This window comes from Austrofundulus limnaeus, unplaced genomic scaffold (assembly GCF_001266775.1).
Source record: "Austrofundulus limnaeus strain Quisiro unplaced genomic scaffold, Austrofundulus_limnaeus-1.0 Scaffold10, whole genome shotgun sequence".
In the NCBI taxonomy this organism is placed as follows: Eukaryota; Metazoa; Chordata; class Actinopteri; order Cyprinodontiformes; family Rivulidae; genus Austrofundulus; species Austrofundulus limnaeus.
The window spans coordinates 4,242,557-4,257,759 of NW_013952412.1; the positions used below are offsets into that span (position 1 = coordinate 4,242,557).

General features: G+C 40.9%; 1 protein-coding gene and 1 pseudogene across 1 annotated transcript in view; one reads left to right on the forward strand and one right to left on the reverse strand.

Moving 5' to 3' along the window:
• Positions 1-370: 370 nt before the first annotated feature.
• On the reverse strand, positions 371-1,497 carry LOC106513189 (uncharacterized; annotated as a pseudogene).
• Positions 1,498-5,642: 4,145 nt separating this feature from the next.
• The window catches only part of mafa (MAF bZIP transcription factor a), an 86,192-nt gene continuing 76,631 nt past the window's right edge, over positions 5,643-15,203 (forward strand). Inside the window, exon 1 of the mRNA XM_014001903.1 lies at positions 5,643-8,099. Within this exon, the coding sequence (XP_013857357.1) occupies positions 7,132-8,099 (968 nt within the window). The 5' untranslated portion in view covers positions 5,643-7,131. The remainder of the gene's footprint in view (positions 8,100-15,203) is intronic.

A 15,203-nucleotide genomic window follows, 5' to 3' on the forward strand; every position in this document is an offset into this window, starting at 1 on the left:
TTTGCTCCTCCGCTGCAAAAGKGTGGGGATGAAAGCTGGAAAGCTCTATAGATATAGAGCTGTAACATGAAGGTATCACCTTAGGAAGATACGCAGAGTTAGGGTGCAAAACCACTTTAGAGTCGTTAGTAGAAAACTGGATACAGGAGGGGTTCACTGACCGTGAAACTGCGTGGAGGTCCCCGACCCRTTTAGCTGTAGCTAAAGCCAGAAGCAAAGCAAATTTATATGAAAGAAACTTCAACTCTACAGACTCTAGAGGCTCAAATGAAGGGTCGCAGAGAGCCTCAAGAACCACAGTGAGGTCCCAAGAGGGAGTACTGGGTTTAAAAGCAGGCTGTTGCTTAAGAACCCCTTTCAGAAAATGCACGGCTAAAGGATGAGCACCAGGTGTGACTCCATCAAAACCTACAWGGCAGGCAGAAATGGCTGCTAAGTAGACTTTAATTGTGGAGAAGGAGAGCCCTTTATCCAGTAGCTCCTGAAGAAATGTTAAAACATCTCCTATTGCGCACTGAAAGGGGTCCAGGTTCCCGTTCTTACACCATCACTCAAAAGCTTGCCACTTATAGTAATATAATCCTCTAGTGGATGAAGCTCTTGTGTTTTGGATAGTTGCTATTACTGCTGGAGAAAGGCCTTTGGCTAATAAGCTGGACCTTTCAGCAGGTAAGCATGCAGCTTCCAGAGTTCTGGGTGTGGGTGAAAAATCTCCCCCTCTGCCTGAGAGAGGAGATCTCGTCGAACCGGAAGTTGCCAGGGTTTAGCTGYTAGCAAGCTGATTATCTCGGCGTACCAAGACTTCGCTGGCCATCGGGGTGCCACTAGGATCAAAGACAGGCTCTGTCCGCGCACCCTCTCTTGTACAAGTGGCATCATTTCCACTGGGGGAAACGCATACAGAAGTACATCGGGCCAAGGAGGCTAGGGCGTCCACTCCCAGAGGAGCGCTCTGCTCTGTCATGGAAAAGAACAGAGGACAGTGTGTGTTTGCTCTGGAGGCAAACAGATCTACTGTCGCTTTGCCAAACAAAACGCAAATCTGGGCCACCACAGTGGGATGCAGCCTCCACTCCTTTGCTAGAGGTCCRCCCCTGGRGAGGAGGTCTGGACCTAGGTTCACTCTCCCCGCAACATGAATGGCTCTGATAGACAGAAAATGAACATTGCTCCACTGTAAAAGAGTGTGAGACAGGTTCAGAAGGGGAAGGGACCGAGTCCCCCCTTGTCTGTTTATATAAGAGACCACTGCTGTGTTGTCCGTTCTGATTAGAAGATGATGGTTCTCCAGAAATGGACAAAAATGTTTCAGTGCTAACAGGACTGCTAACAATTCTAGGCAGTTAATGTGGAACCTGGACTGTTGTGGAGTCCAGGTTCCCTTCACTGCCGCACCGTCGCACAGGGCTCCCCAACCTTTCAGGGAGGCGTCTGCCATCATGCAGGAAGCAGTTATTGTTAGCTTTTTGTGTCTGTGTCGAGACGGACACAGCCTGTGGGACTGAGACCAACGCTGAAAATGTCGCATTTTTAACAGCCCGAGTGGTACTACTGAAATCATGGAAGCCATCATTCCCAGTAACTGTAGTACGGTTTTGAAGCTCAGTTTGCATCCCAGTTGAAACTGAGCTAAGCAGTGGTGAAACGTGGCCGTTCTGTTTTCTGAGAGGCGAGCCCTGCTTGACATGGAGCAGACTTCTAGTCCGAGGAACGAAAACTGCTGACGTGGTGTTAATAGACTTTTCTGGGTGTTTACTAAAAACCCTAAAGCCTGAATGTGTGACAGAACCTGAGACAGCTGATCTAATGTTTGCTCCTTGGAGCTTGCGATCARAGCCCAGTCGTTTAAATATGCTAACAGACAGACCCCTGTTTCCCTGAGGGGAGTCAACGCAGCTTCTACACACTTTGAAAAGGTGCGAGGAGCTAGCGATAAACCAAACGGTGGCACCAGGTACTCGTAGGCTACACCCTCGAAGGCGAACCTGAGATATTTTCTGWGCTCCGGATGGATCGCTATGTGAAAATAGGCGTCTGTTAAATAGATGGTCGCAAACCAATCGCCCGGGCAGATCGAGTGAATTAGCTGTTTGAGCGTTAACATTTTGAACCTGTATGTTTGAAGGTACCAGTTTAACACTCTGAGATCTAAAATAGGCCACAGGCCGCCCCCTTTCTTCGGAACAAGAAAATAACGGCTGTACAGACCTTTTTGTGTTTCTGCAGCTGGAACCACTCGAATAGCTCTCTTTGTTAGCAACATGCAAATTTCCTCTCTTAAAATGGCGGCTGCCTCGTTTGTCACCACTGTGTTTACAATGGCCTGAAAGTGAGGCGGCCTAACGCGGAACTGCAGCCTGTAACCCATAGCAACAGTTCTTTGTAACCATGGAGAGGGTGYGCATGCGCACCAGAGAGGGAGTCATCTTGCTAAGCGACTGACTTGCCTCACAGTTGGAGACGTGTTGCTGCTGCCCTCCACTGGATGGGGAAGGGACAACRTTATTGACTGTCGCCCGCAGCTTATTGTGTTCGTTTGTGCACAAAGATAATTCTTTMATGACACATTGAAAACATTTGCAGAACTGTTTATTAAAGTTTTGCATTTTAAAACACAATTTGCACCCAGGGAGGGGGCTACATGTCCGGCACAGGCCCGGCAGGACTCGGGCTCCACAAGYGCCCGTCGAGCATGAATGATTCCTAGGCAGGCTGGGCAGGCCTCGTGCTGGTCCTTCTCATGAAGCTTAAAGCCGCACCCCTGAGGACAGGGGCGAATAGAAGACTTCGGCTTCTTCGAAGGTGGTTTTGTGCTCATCGTGAACCACAAAACAGATTTTCAGCAGAAAATAAAGGTCACTTAAGTAGCGTCGAGCGGCAGACACACGAACCAGCAGGTAACGCGGTTAGCACCAGTAAAGCTAGTCTAAGAACATTAGAAGTTGAGCTAACTAGCAGCAGCTATGTGAGCTCAGGTTTGGAGGTGACTATCGCGAGGTGAAGGGCGATAGAACTGAGTAATGACGCTGGTGACTCCRAACTTATAGGGTGAAGGAGGAGCCTGTCACCAGACGTTCAATGTCACCACGTCACCAGTCTAAAGATGTGATTAGAGGTGGCTTCAGCCAGGCGTKCGAGGGMGCRTGTGTCCCATATACAACTGTGTGTTGTACTGAGTGAAATGACTGAAAAGGAACTCACTGTATCACGATAATTACAGTTAATACAAATACAGATTTATTGTCTCAGCAGTTAGGAGAAATCTGCATTTAGAATGAAGTCATGTCCATATTAAGAGGAACTTGTACATTTTTGTGGAGAGAAACACCAGAATTATCTCTGCTAACAACAAAGAGTAAAACCTCTGGTCACTTCTGATAATGACTTTGTGGACCCTGATAATGCTGTGCTGCGATGACATCCTGCATGTTAATCCTCCTGAAACATCACCCTAATGCAGCCTTTCAACAAGAAAATAAACATTATGTCATGTCGATGGACTACTTGCATCGTTTTAAGGTCCTCTRTTGGCCAGCCAGGACCCCCCATCATTTCCTTAAGAGAACAAGATCAGCTCTCATGTCAGCTCTGATCCAGTGCCAATCTGCCAGATTTTAAAGGCCAGATAAAACAACTGTGGGCTGGCTAGGAGCACTTGAAGAAATAAAAGGCTACATGACTTTGCTTTGCACTGAACTAACGTTTGTGTCAATAAGGTGTGTCTCTTTTGTATAGTAGGAGTTACTTGGCTGTTGTGGACCATCTACAGTATTAATATTTGGACAACACTGAGGTTTTAATTTTTATTATTCTGTCTGATGTTTTAACCCCAATGAAATCACCAATGTTCGTTCATTCATTTAAAAACAAACAGAAAATATATATACAATAGAGACAAAACAAAATCTAGAGACAATAGAGAGTTGCCAGTTACATTCATGTTTTTTGGTCATGAATGTCAGGTCTGTTTTTTGGTCTGTGTGGAAAATGGAGAACCCAAAGAAGTACCCAGAGAAAACACACACACTTTACCCATGCACAAACTCTACCCATAGAGGCTCTGGGCCAGAATTTGATCCGACAACCCTCCTGAGAGGCAACAGCTTGAACTGAGCCACTGTGCTACCTAACTCACTAACAATAACAAATAAACTCCTTTCCTGTTTCTATTTATTGCTGCCTTGGATTAAAATATATACTTTTTTTAAGATTTACTAAAAAGCCTGGAAAGTTGTCTTGACCCTTGTAATAATACTGTAATGTTTCACATCTTTGTAAGACAACCTCCATTGCTCTTCCTCCTCATCACATCTTCCCTCTTAGTTTTAGGAGTCCTCCTCGCAGCGGCCCAATCTTTCTCTGTGCAAATCTCTCTCGGCTCTGCATCATCAATAACTTCAAAGGCACAAAAGCAACTAAATTAGGTTCGCCACTTTCTTTTGTCATGACTAATGAGCTCTCCCTTCGTTTGTATATTAGTCTTGCTCTGCTGTAGCCGTACCCCAGGGAATGGGCCACTGCTGTGCCTTCCCGTGAACAGGTAAGCCTAAACAGATGACATGGCAGCAGAATGAAAATAGAAACAATGGGGTTTTGTTTGAGTTTTGCCAAAAAAAATAAAGAAGATAAAAAAGAATAAAATCCAGGTGTGTGTAATGTTTCTTTTGCTAAAACATTCAATAAGTTTTGCTTTTTGCAAGCTTAAAAATTCACTTARAGATTGTTGTTTCATTTGCTTTTTATATTTTTGTGCACAATACAATATGGGTTTATAAAATTGTATTTCATAATTATTTGATTTATTATATAATGCATATGTTTATTTAACAGACAATGAGAACATGCACATTTGTCTTGATCATATAATTTTTCAGGAACTGCAATGTTTGAGTGAGCTCAGATTCATGTGTTTAACCGTGTATGACTGCATGAGCTAAACTAAAAACTAAAAATCCATTTCTGACAGTGCTTGGTTTCTTAAACTGAATTTTACATTTTCTAAAAGGAAACAACAAATAAGAAAAAAAAAAAAAAAACGAAATATGGGTTTCCAGCAAATGAAAACCTAGAAGGCTGAAAGACTCACCCTGAGAGAGACATTCAGACAGCCACAGGACTGGTAAAGTTCTTATGGTTACAAAAAAAGTTCTTAGTGGATGTCAGAGTCATCTTCTGAAGCCATTGGCAGCACAGACATGACCCATTAAGCCTTTCATTAAACGGTGTGCACACAAAAATGTCAAAATCCACACACCAATGAGATCATACACTTGGAAACAAAATGAGACAAGCTATGAGTGTAAGCTTTTGTCGATGGAAATGAATGGTTATTTGTCAGCACCATATCAAAGGAGGCCACAGTGAAATCAATACAGACAGTTTTCCTAGCCAAAAACATAAAATAAATAAATAATTAAATCAGTAAACTGATGTCAAAGGCTTTATCTCAGTATTTAAAGATGTACAGAAGAAAAAAAAATTAACTATCTGCCATCCCTTTTGATTAACTTGATTTAAAAGGTTGTTGGATTTATATGTATGAACCTAAGAATGCAGCCTAAATGGACAGGACGCACAGTGATAAGAGTTGCAGCCCCCCCCCCCCCCCACTGCCTCATGATACTGTTGTACACAAGTCAATTAAAAGTAGGAGACCTCTGAACTGAGATAAAGTGTACTAGAAAGGTTTATATGACACCTAAAGCAAGGCCTGCATGGGCCAGAGCTCAGATAAAGTGTTTTTTATGACAGCTGCACATCATAACTGTTTGAACCGAACACTGAGTTCACTGACTTTCATTTCTGTGGACATGACGTCTTCCATGCAACGGAAAATTAACTTTCTCACACACAACCACAGCTTCAAAGTATAGGTGCATGTGTGTGAGYGTGTCTGTGTAACTTCAGGAAAACATACACAATGGATAAATAACTTAAAAGTAAAACTATCTGCATGCTTGTGTTTAACAAACATTTTTATTGCTTTACGACCACTTCCATCGTGTTTAAAATGTGTGGAATTAACGGAGGTGGGGAAAATTTTTCACGGACGTGACCAAAAGGTGGCAGTGTTGGGTTTTATACTGGTGCGCTGAGACACGACTAACTCCTCAAACCTCGTCTTAATTTTAATTTTATTTTATTTTATTTCATTTTTATTTTTCACATTTTGATCCTTTGTGACATATTCTCAGGGATATAGATGCCACATTTGTTTAACATCAACTTAAAGTAAGCAATGATGTAGAAGGAAAACTGCTTTATAAATTAATAAAGTCATCAATAACTTTTCGGGGAATACAAATTATATTTGTTGCTAAAAATGATTAAAATGATCATAAACAATAATCATTGTCTATCTACCTATATATTTTAAATATTTTCAAAGTTTAACAGTAAATCAAGCGCACTTTGCCTATTTATTTATGACAAAACGCATCATGTTATAACTAAAATAAAAACGGGTTTCTTTTAAAAACAAGTGTAGAAATTCAGAGCACTGAGGCAACAGAACCTGTTTCCCAGCTGACAGTCAGCTGCTGGCTTCTGACAGTTGTGAAAAGTTTCTGTTCAGCTTCTGATATGTTAATTAGCTCTCCGAGTGTGCGACCCCATTGGCTCTTTGTCCGAGTCAATTTCCCTTTTCCATCCTGACGTCAGGGCGGCTACAATGCTTTTAAACTCATCTGCTCTGTGATCCCACTAAACAGTCGTCCCACACGTCAGCGGCATCACTCAGGCTGCGTTCACTCCTAAAAAAACTCCTGTTTGACTTTTTTTTCTCCTTCCTTCTTTCCCTCTCTCCGCTGCGCGTAATGTGCTCCTGCATGAAGAAGCCGTAAAGTGTTAAATGTTTGAAACACAAACCCGCCGTGTTTCACATGCTGAAAAGGGACTCCGCTCCTCGTGCGCGCGGCACTGCTGCGTCTGTGCAATAGACTCTGCAAAGACAAACTCCTCTCACACGCCWGCAAGTCCGCGGCTGCGAAAAGGGACGCTGAAAAGCTCCGTTTTCAGTTTCAAGACAAACGCTTTAAAAAAACGAAAATCAAACTGGCTCACGTTCTTCCCAGCCAGACCAGTTTCACAGCTGCTCTTCACCCCAGTTGGAGGACTGTCAGCAGCAAGAGGATGGCATCAGAGCTGGCAATGAGCAACTCCGACCTGCCCACCAGTCCCCTGGCCATGGAATATGTTAATGACTTCGATCTGATGAAGTTTGAAGTGAAAAAGGAGCCGGTGGAGCCCGATCGCAACATCAGCCAGTGCAGTCGCCTTATCGCCGGGGGATCCTTGTCTTCCACCCCGATGAGCACGCCTTGCAGCTCGGTGCCCCCTTCCCCGAGCTTCTCGGCGCCCAGTCCGGGCTCGGGGAGCGAGCAGAARACACACATAGAGGATTTCTACTGGATGTCCGGTTACCAACAGCAGCTGAATCCAGAGGCGCTGGGCTTCAGCCCCGAGGACGCAGTGGAAGCTCTGATCAACAGCAGTCACCAGCTCCAGTCCTTCGATGGCTACGCCAGAGGCCAGCAGTTCGCTGGCGCAGCCGGAGCAGGAGGCGCCATGGCCGGGGAAGAGATGGGCTCCGCCGCGGCGGTGGTGTCAGCCGTCATCGCCGCGGCGGCCGCTCAGAACGGAGCGCAGCACCACCACCACCATCACCACCACCACAGCAGCAGCCACCACCAGGCGCCGGGCGTCCAGTCCAACGGCTCTTCTGGGACGGGCCACCCCCACATGCGCCTGGAGGAGCGCTTCTCGGACGAGCAGCTGGTCACCATGTCGGTGCGGGAGCTGAAYCGGCAGCTGCGGGGGGTCAGCAAAGAAGAAGTGATCAGAYTGAAGCAGAAGAGGAGGACCCTAAAGAACAGAGGCTACGCTCAGTCCTGCCGGTTCAAGCGGGTCCAGCAGCGGCACGTCCTGGAGGGAGAGAAGACGCAGCTCATGCAGCAGGTCGAGCACCTAAAGCAGGAGATCTCCAGGCTGGTCCGGGAGAGGGACGCGTACAAAGAAAAGTATGAGAAGCTCATCAGCAACGGCTTCAGAGAAAACGGTTCCAGCAGTGACAACAACCCGTCATCCCCGGAGTTTTTCATGTGAGTCTTCACGTTCTCGCGAAAAGAAAGAAAGAAAAAAGAAAAACARTCAGAAGAGTTTCTTACGCCGTCTAAAAGTTTTCATTTCGAAACATGTTTTTTTTCTTCCTCCCTTTTTTTCTTTTTTATATTTTTGCGCAAAGCCAGCTTTGTCAACTTTTTAAATTATTTTATACGTTTTTTTATTTACAACAATTTTCACGAGTCTGCAACTATTTTATTTTTTATTTGTGTTTATTTTTATTAATCCTGGAGGGAAAAAACTTTCATCCAACTTTTGCGTTAATTTTCAACATATTATGCATTTTCTGAGTTTCTTATTTTCCTGACAGTTTGTTAGATTTGCAGTGTTTTATTTTTGAAAAAAAAAAAGAAAAGAAAAAAAACTTTGTGCCGCAGTATCAGAAGTGTGCATGCACGCACTCCCTTGAAGTCCCCCCCCCTTTTTTTTTGTACTCCATTTGACTTTTATTTCTGTGTACAAACTGTCAAAACTGCATCCATCGACCCAGTTTTCTCCCCCTGTGCACTTTTACAATAAAACATCTGCCAAACTGGGAGGATTGTAGCCTGCCATTTTGACACCACCTCATCTCATGCTTGTCATTGTGTTGAGCAACAAAAGWGACTGTGTAATCATGACATTGTTCTTAATGAGATGTGTCGTTGAACTGCCCTGCATGCTGGACATGTATGGTTAATTTTCTTTTTTTGTGTGCTTGAAGATGTCTTTATTTTGTCAGATGACTTGACTCCAGCATGGCATTCATAACTTCACTTTTTATGTTTTTTACTTTTTTGTTGTTTTGTTTTCGGCCTCCCTTTTTGGGACAAAAAAGTGACAGGACTTCCTATCTACTCCACCCCCTTGTAATGTATATCATAAGTGCATTTCAGCTGTGTTGAGGTGCTCCAACATTGGCTGTCATTTTAGGCTACAGGGASTGCGCAAAGCATCCCTCATGGAACTTTTTTTTTCCTTTTTTTGTCGGCGGGGATCCTTGTGGAAAAAAGGGGGCAAAGACAAGACTTTTCTAAAAAAAATCCATTCCCTGGAATTCTAGTCTGTTGCTTTAAGCTTATAATGTTATTTAAGGAATATCCATTTGTGCTTTTGTCAATCATTTTAAGTAACTTCAAAACATTTAATTTAAGGACAAAGTTGTATTATATTTGTTGCAAAGTAGAAAACATGTGCTGCAGGTTGAAGCATATTAGAAACTGTTGTACAAAAGTCATCCTGGGATGCATAGATAAATTGGCTCGGCTCCAATTTTGACAGCAGTACTAATCGTCCAGTGCGTAAAACTGCGCTTTTTTGCAGCAGCATGTGCTTTAAAGCGAAGAGCGAGAGCTCTGGACTCCGCTATATTTAATTATTGTATGCCACAATGTTACTAATGGAAATAAAAGAATAAAAAAAGGCAAAATGATTAAAAAAATAAATAAAAAGTAAAAGTATTGTGGGAGAATATATTTGTCTTTGCTGAAGTCCAAGCGACTTTTTTTTATGTTTTTGGAAATGTTTTATTCATCAAACTGACCGACTGAAATGCACTAAAAATGATTCTCCTGTATCATCAGTTTTTGGGTAAATTTTATCCACACCTTTTTGAATGATCAGCTTCTGTTACGACTTCATCGTAACGTTTTTAATGCCCTGATCAGTTCAGAAGAAAATGTAGTTTGTCTTAAAGAAAGTTAATGTTTGCAAAGCAATAATTCATATTAATATAATCAATGATGTCTGGACATTGTTAGATTTTCAGGGATTGTCACCCTGCATGTACAAATGGAGAATTCTAAATCCTGAAAATACGGTTATTAATCTTTCAACTTATAAATAGTATATATAAATATATATATATATAAATATATATTTTGCTGTGCAAAATTATACCACTCACTAACCATATGTGATGTTCATATGTGCTCATTTTTTTATTTCATACAATTAAATGATATGCAATAAATGTATGCAACTGAATTCATGTTTCTCTTTCTTTTTCTTTTGCCTTGTCCAGATTTTATTTAACCATTTTTCTACATTTAAGCATGCACTGAAAAATGACATTTTATCACTGTTTATTGGTTGTATTTGTCCTCTTTTCATATATTTTTATGCAGATACAAATCTTGTGTAATGCATCAGCTGGAACCAATTCAGAAACATGATTTTAAACAGTTGAAACTGAGATAGAAAGTTACACAGATGGACAAATTTCACATATTTCAAGCAGGCTACTGTGAGTGAAAGGTGCAACAGAGAGGTTTATGGGAACAGAAAGTGTTCGGAAGACTTCACTTTGACTTTATCACAATGCTTTCCTGACATATTGTGGGACACTACATTTTCCTTTTTACTAGCAAACGATAAATCAACAGCAACATGAAACATTGTTGCCATTTCTGTGCCTCTATTCCACCTCCCCTAATCAAATTATTAAATTTTGATCGAAGATGATCTTTAAATGAATGAATTAAGTGCATCTTAAATTGTGTGTTTAGAATCACACTGTGATTCCTTACGATGATCTGAACTTTTATGTAAGGTGATTTGTGTGAGTCAGTGATTGTACATGTGCATGTGTGTGCGTGTGTTCATGTCTTAAGCATGTGCATATTTTTTAATAGGTTTGAATTTAAATGCAGATGTGTTTCCTTGCATAACAAAATATCTCAGTTACAGGTGTGTTTTACATTTCAGGTTGTTTCTCAGGCATTTTATTATTATTATTATTAATTATAATTATTGTTATTTTGATACCCAGTGTATTTATGTGTAGTGTGCATGTATTTTGTGTTATTTTTTCTCCCCTTTTTTCAGACTCAATGTGTTTACGGTAATTAGTGTGTCATCATTTGGCCCTCCCAGTCACTCAGCCCCGTTGTGTTTGTCAGTGGGTCTGGATGTTGGCCTCAATCACACACGCTCTGGGCGATGGGGCGCAAAGAGGGTGAAACCACGACAGGCATCTGAGTGGGCGCTGGAGAAGGTGCAAGTATAAGTCAGCCACTGTTGTGAGCAGGAGAGGCTCCGCTTTTCTCGAGCAAATCTTGCATTTCATCTGCTGTTTAGAGTTCTTATAGGCTGACATTTTTTAGCATCACTATCTTACTGCACTGGTGTGTTCAGTGAATAAAAGGTGCTTTTCTGAAGAATAGAAAAAAAACATATTTGTTCAACTCACTGTTTCAGAACAATCTGTCGAAACAGGAAGACCAGCATGGCCAAAACACACTTTGAAAGAACAGTAAGGTCGTTCAGAAGGCAGGATTAATCTAGGTTAATCAACTTTAAGCAGTTTAGCCACAACTCTGTGAGGCCGTGACTGAAGCACAAGTCAAAAGAGACCCTTTTTGTTTAAACAAAGTAAAGAAAAAAAAGCCACACACTGTTAACACTGAGTAAACAGCTCTTATTTAGTAATACGTCACTTTGCAGTTTCAAATTTAGGACCACATTTACATACAGAAAAATAAGCAAATAATAATAAAGTTGTGTTCTGTACCATCTGCCTTTGATGATGCAGTTACACACCTGCCCCCTCTTAAAAAAAGGAGACAAAAAAGCAGTTTTAACCCACCACTTGTATCCCAACTGAGGTGGGTGTGCTGCTGCTGTGGTGGCTGATTCGTCCCGAGCGAGTGGAGAGACTGAGACAATAGTCGGTCTTGGGCTGAATTAAATGATTTTGCTGATGATTAATAGTGGTGTGGGCCGCTGGCTCCTGCGATGTAGAGATGATAAATCGTGAGTGCAGCTCCGTGCAGCTGTGCCCGTTTTGGGTCTTAGCATGCGCACACCATGCAATTTACAACCAAGCTGCTCTCCTTCTTTCTCAATTTATCTAATTACGTCCTATTTGATCTGAGCAGTAGCACTGCTATATTTTGATATTTCATATTAACCACAACATTGGACTGAACGACTTAAGTGAGGACAACTGTTTGCTTCTCTTTAATTTCCCTTTTAAGTTTGTCATGTCAAAGAGAAAATTATTCCTCCCACACTTAGATGTTTGGCTTTTACTTCACTAACTAACTAAATTCATTTGTATTAGTAGGACTTTAGAAGTCTTCTAAGTTGCATTTAAAGCAATAAAACATGATTTTTGGTTAGGACTGCCTTGTTATTTTTAACTGCTCCCTTACTGAAACAGTCCACATTACAACACAAACACAAATGGTTGAAGTGGCCTGACATATTTTATTTTTGTTTTTATGTTTATTTATTTTTTGTTTCGAACTTATGTTTTACAGCATGGTTTTATTTTTTTTCTCTTGGTTCATTCATTGAAGTGAACTTCATGACATTGTAGTGAAAAGAGATCAAACCAGAAATCCTCAAAAAAGTGCTYTCTTTTTTGTCTGTGGCAAAGTTACATGAGACAAACTGATTGGTCTTCCAGAGGTGAACTCGTGTGGAACTTTGGTGCCGGCTGACAGCATAATTAGCAGCACAACATTCTCTCAAGAAGCAGCACATCAGTTGACAAAATAGAAAAAATAATAAAAAAGAATGAACAGTGGTTGGAAATTTAATTTTTTAGATGTTTTCTTGTATTCTTTTCTTCTCTGTGTCCTAAGTCATGCTGCTCTGTGTGAGAGTTTGATTAGTGGACATGCAGGAAAATAAAAAGAGACATGTTCATCTGTGTAAATGCTTGATCGACTGTCTGTGCATGCTTGTATGTCTGTTTTTCTCTTGTGGAGGAGGATGATCAGAGGTCAGAAGTGACAGTGCACCAGGCTGCTCTCAAAGTCATTAGAGTAATCCYTGCCCAGGGGGGTGGGAGGTGGGGTGGGATCACACTCATTTCCTCTGCACAGACCCTACCGAATGAGACGAACGTGCACATTCGACACGGCACAGTTCACAGTGAAATCAACTACTTGCATCATTATTTATTTATTTCGCTTTTTTAAACTCATTTCTTCTCATTTATTTCTTAGGAAGTCACACACAAAGCAAGCATTTTGCTTTACAGAGGAGTGTTTTTTTTAAACAGCTCACATATTTAAGAATTGCTGTGTTCATGAAAGTGTAAATAATAAAGTAGCCATGTTAACATAACTTTTCTCTACGTGAAAAAGGTGTTAAAATGTCTTTAAATGCAGCTTGTAGCCCAAATGTTTTTGTAGAATTTAGAACTGGGCAAACAGCTGCCAAGGGTTATTTTCATGCTGCCAAAATTATTATTTTTTCACTACATAGTTCAAAAGCACTACTGAGTCAGTCTTTTTAGTGGTGGAAGGTATGATTAAAAAAAGAAAAAAAAAAGCTCAGGCAGGTTTTTGGACCAGGCTAACTAAGTACATAATGAGGGTAATTCGGTGGCAATTTTACTCTCAGGCCAAGATCATGCAAGTGCTGCGTTGTGAAAGTTGGACAGACAATAAAACAAATGAATGATTTTTTTWAAATTTTCCCTTGCTTTAGCTGACACATATTTAGTTCGCATTCAGTGAAGACAAGCATGCAACAACACTATCTAACAAATGAAACAACTATAGCAACCAAAGAAGTGATTCCACAAGAGAGAAAGAAAAAAAATCACCACCATATTCTGTATTAACTTGCTTTTATTTTAAACCGTTTTTGCTAAAACTTCACATTTGGCATTTGTTTACTTCATTCATTTATACATTTGTATCATTTCATGGTTGGCATATTTGTAGTCCGCATTGAAATGCAAATAATCATTGAGGAAAGATTTAAGTCACAAGTTTAAAAAAAATGTTTGATCTAAGTTGGGTGGTGCAGAGCAGACCACAAAGAAGACTGCGGGATGTTCAAGGAGCTCCCAGTCACATCAGTCACACAGCCCAGACAGGCAGCTGTTACATCTGTCATCAGTCTCTCCAGATTTGGAACAGACACACACATACAGAAAGARAAAAAAAGACTTCCACTTAATTTACACTGTGAAATATTCTTCAGACAAACTCAGTCACTGAATAACAGCACGAAGATTTAGTGGTTAAAACTGTTGCTTCACAGCAAGAAGGTTTTGGGTTCAAGCCCCGGACCTGGGGAATCCCTGTGTGGAGTTTTTTTTTATGTTCTCCTCAACATTGTGTGGTCTTTCTCCAGGTACTCTGGTTTTCTCCCACCAAAAATTTGGGCACAGCTTTGTTATGCAAAAGCAATTTGTCATCTAAATGTTACTTAAAAAAAGTTAATAAAGAAATGAGAAAAAGATTATCAGGCATCAGCTGAACTTTTACGGCCAATCATTTGAGTTGGATTTGCCCTTTTTGTGTGTTTCTCGTTTGCACAGAAAGTGAGTTTTAATGGACATAAGGGGAAACACGTGGTGTCATTGGAGAATTGTCCCTGAAAGACTGGCTGCCAGTTATAATGCTGGTAATGAGGTGGTAGGGACTTGCTGAGGTAATTTTAYACATCTGTAAATAGACTCAAACTAAGAGTCTGCAATTTAAATGGATGCAACATTGTCCTTTAGCAGTGTCATTTTAAGTGATAGAGTAAAAAATAGGAATTTAAAAAAGAACAACAACGACAACATTTTAGGACAAAACTGCTGAAAGGGAACTGTCAAATTTTCTGAAGTCAAATATTTATTGACCTTCATTGCAGATTTTTATTCCATGACTGTCAGTTTTTTCAGTAAATGAGGAGTTTTTGTTTGTTGTCACTTTTAAAGCTTTGGAAGAGCTGCATTTAATTATAAAAAGAACAGCAATAATAGATATTCTGCTTCATTTTTTAAATGAAGATTGTTTATTTGTTTTCTACAGGTCAGTTAACAGCAAAAGGTTAGTGGTGACCAACAAAAAATAGGGTGTTTTCTGTCACCACACTGATATCATCATGCAGCCTCACCGCTGCTTTGCTGCAGGTTCTGTATATACGTTTGTAGACAGGAGTTATGTGGCATTTATTTGAAAACCCAAATGATTTAAAATTTCCTTTCCTGCTTTATGCAATGGCAAAGTGTTTCCACAACTGTCATTTTCCACAAGGCTTTAAAGGAACCCTGCTTGGCACCAGTGCACAGGGAGCTAGAAGCTACTTCATTTGTGTAGGAACATTTATAGAGAGGATACGTGAAACTTTGCCTGGACTTTGTATATATA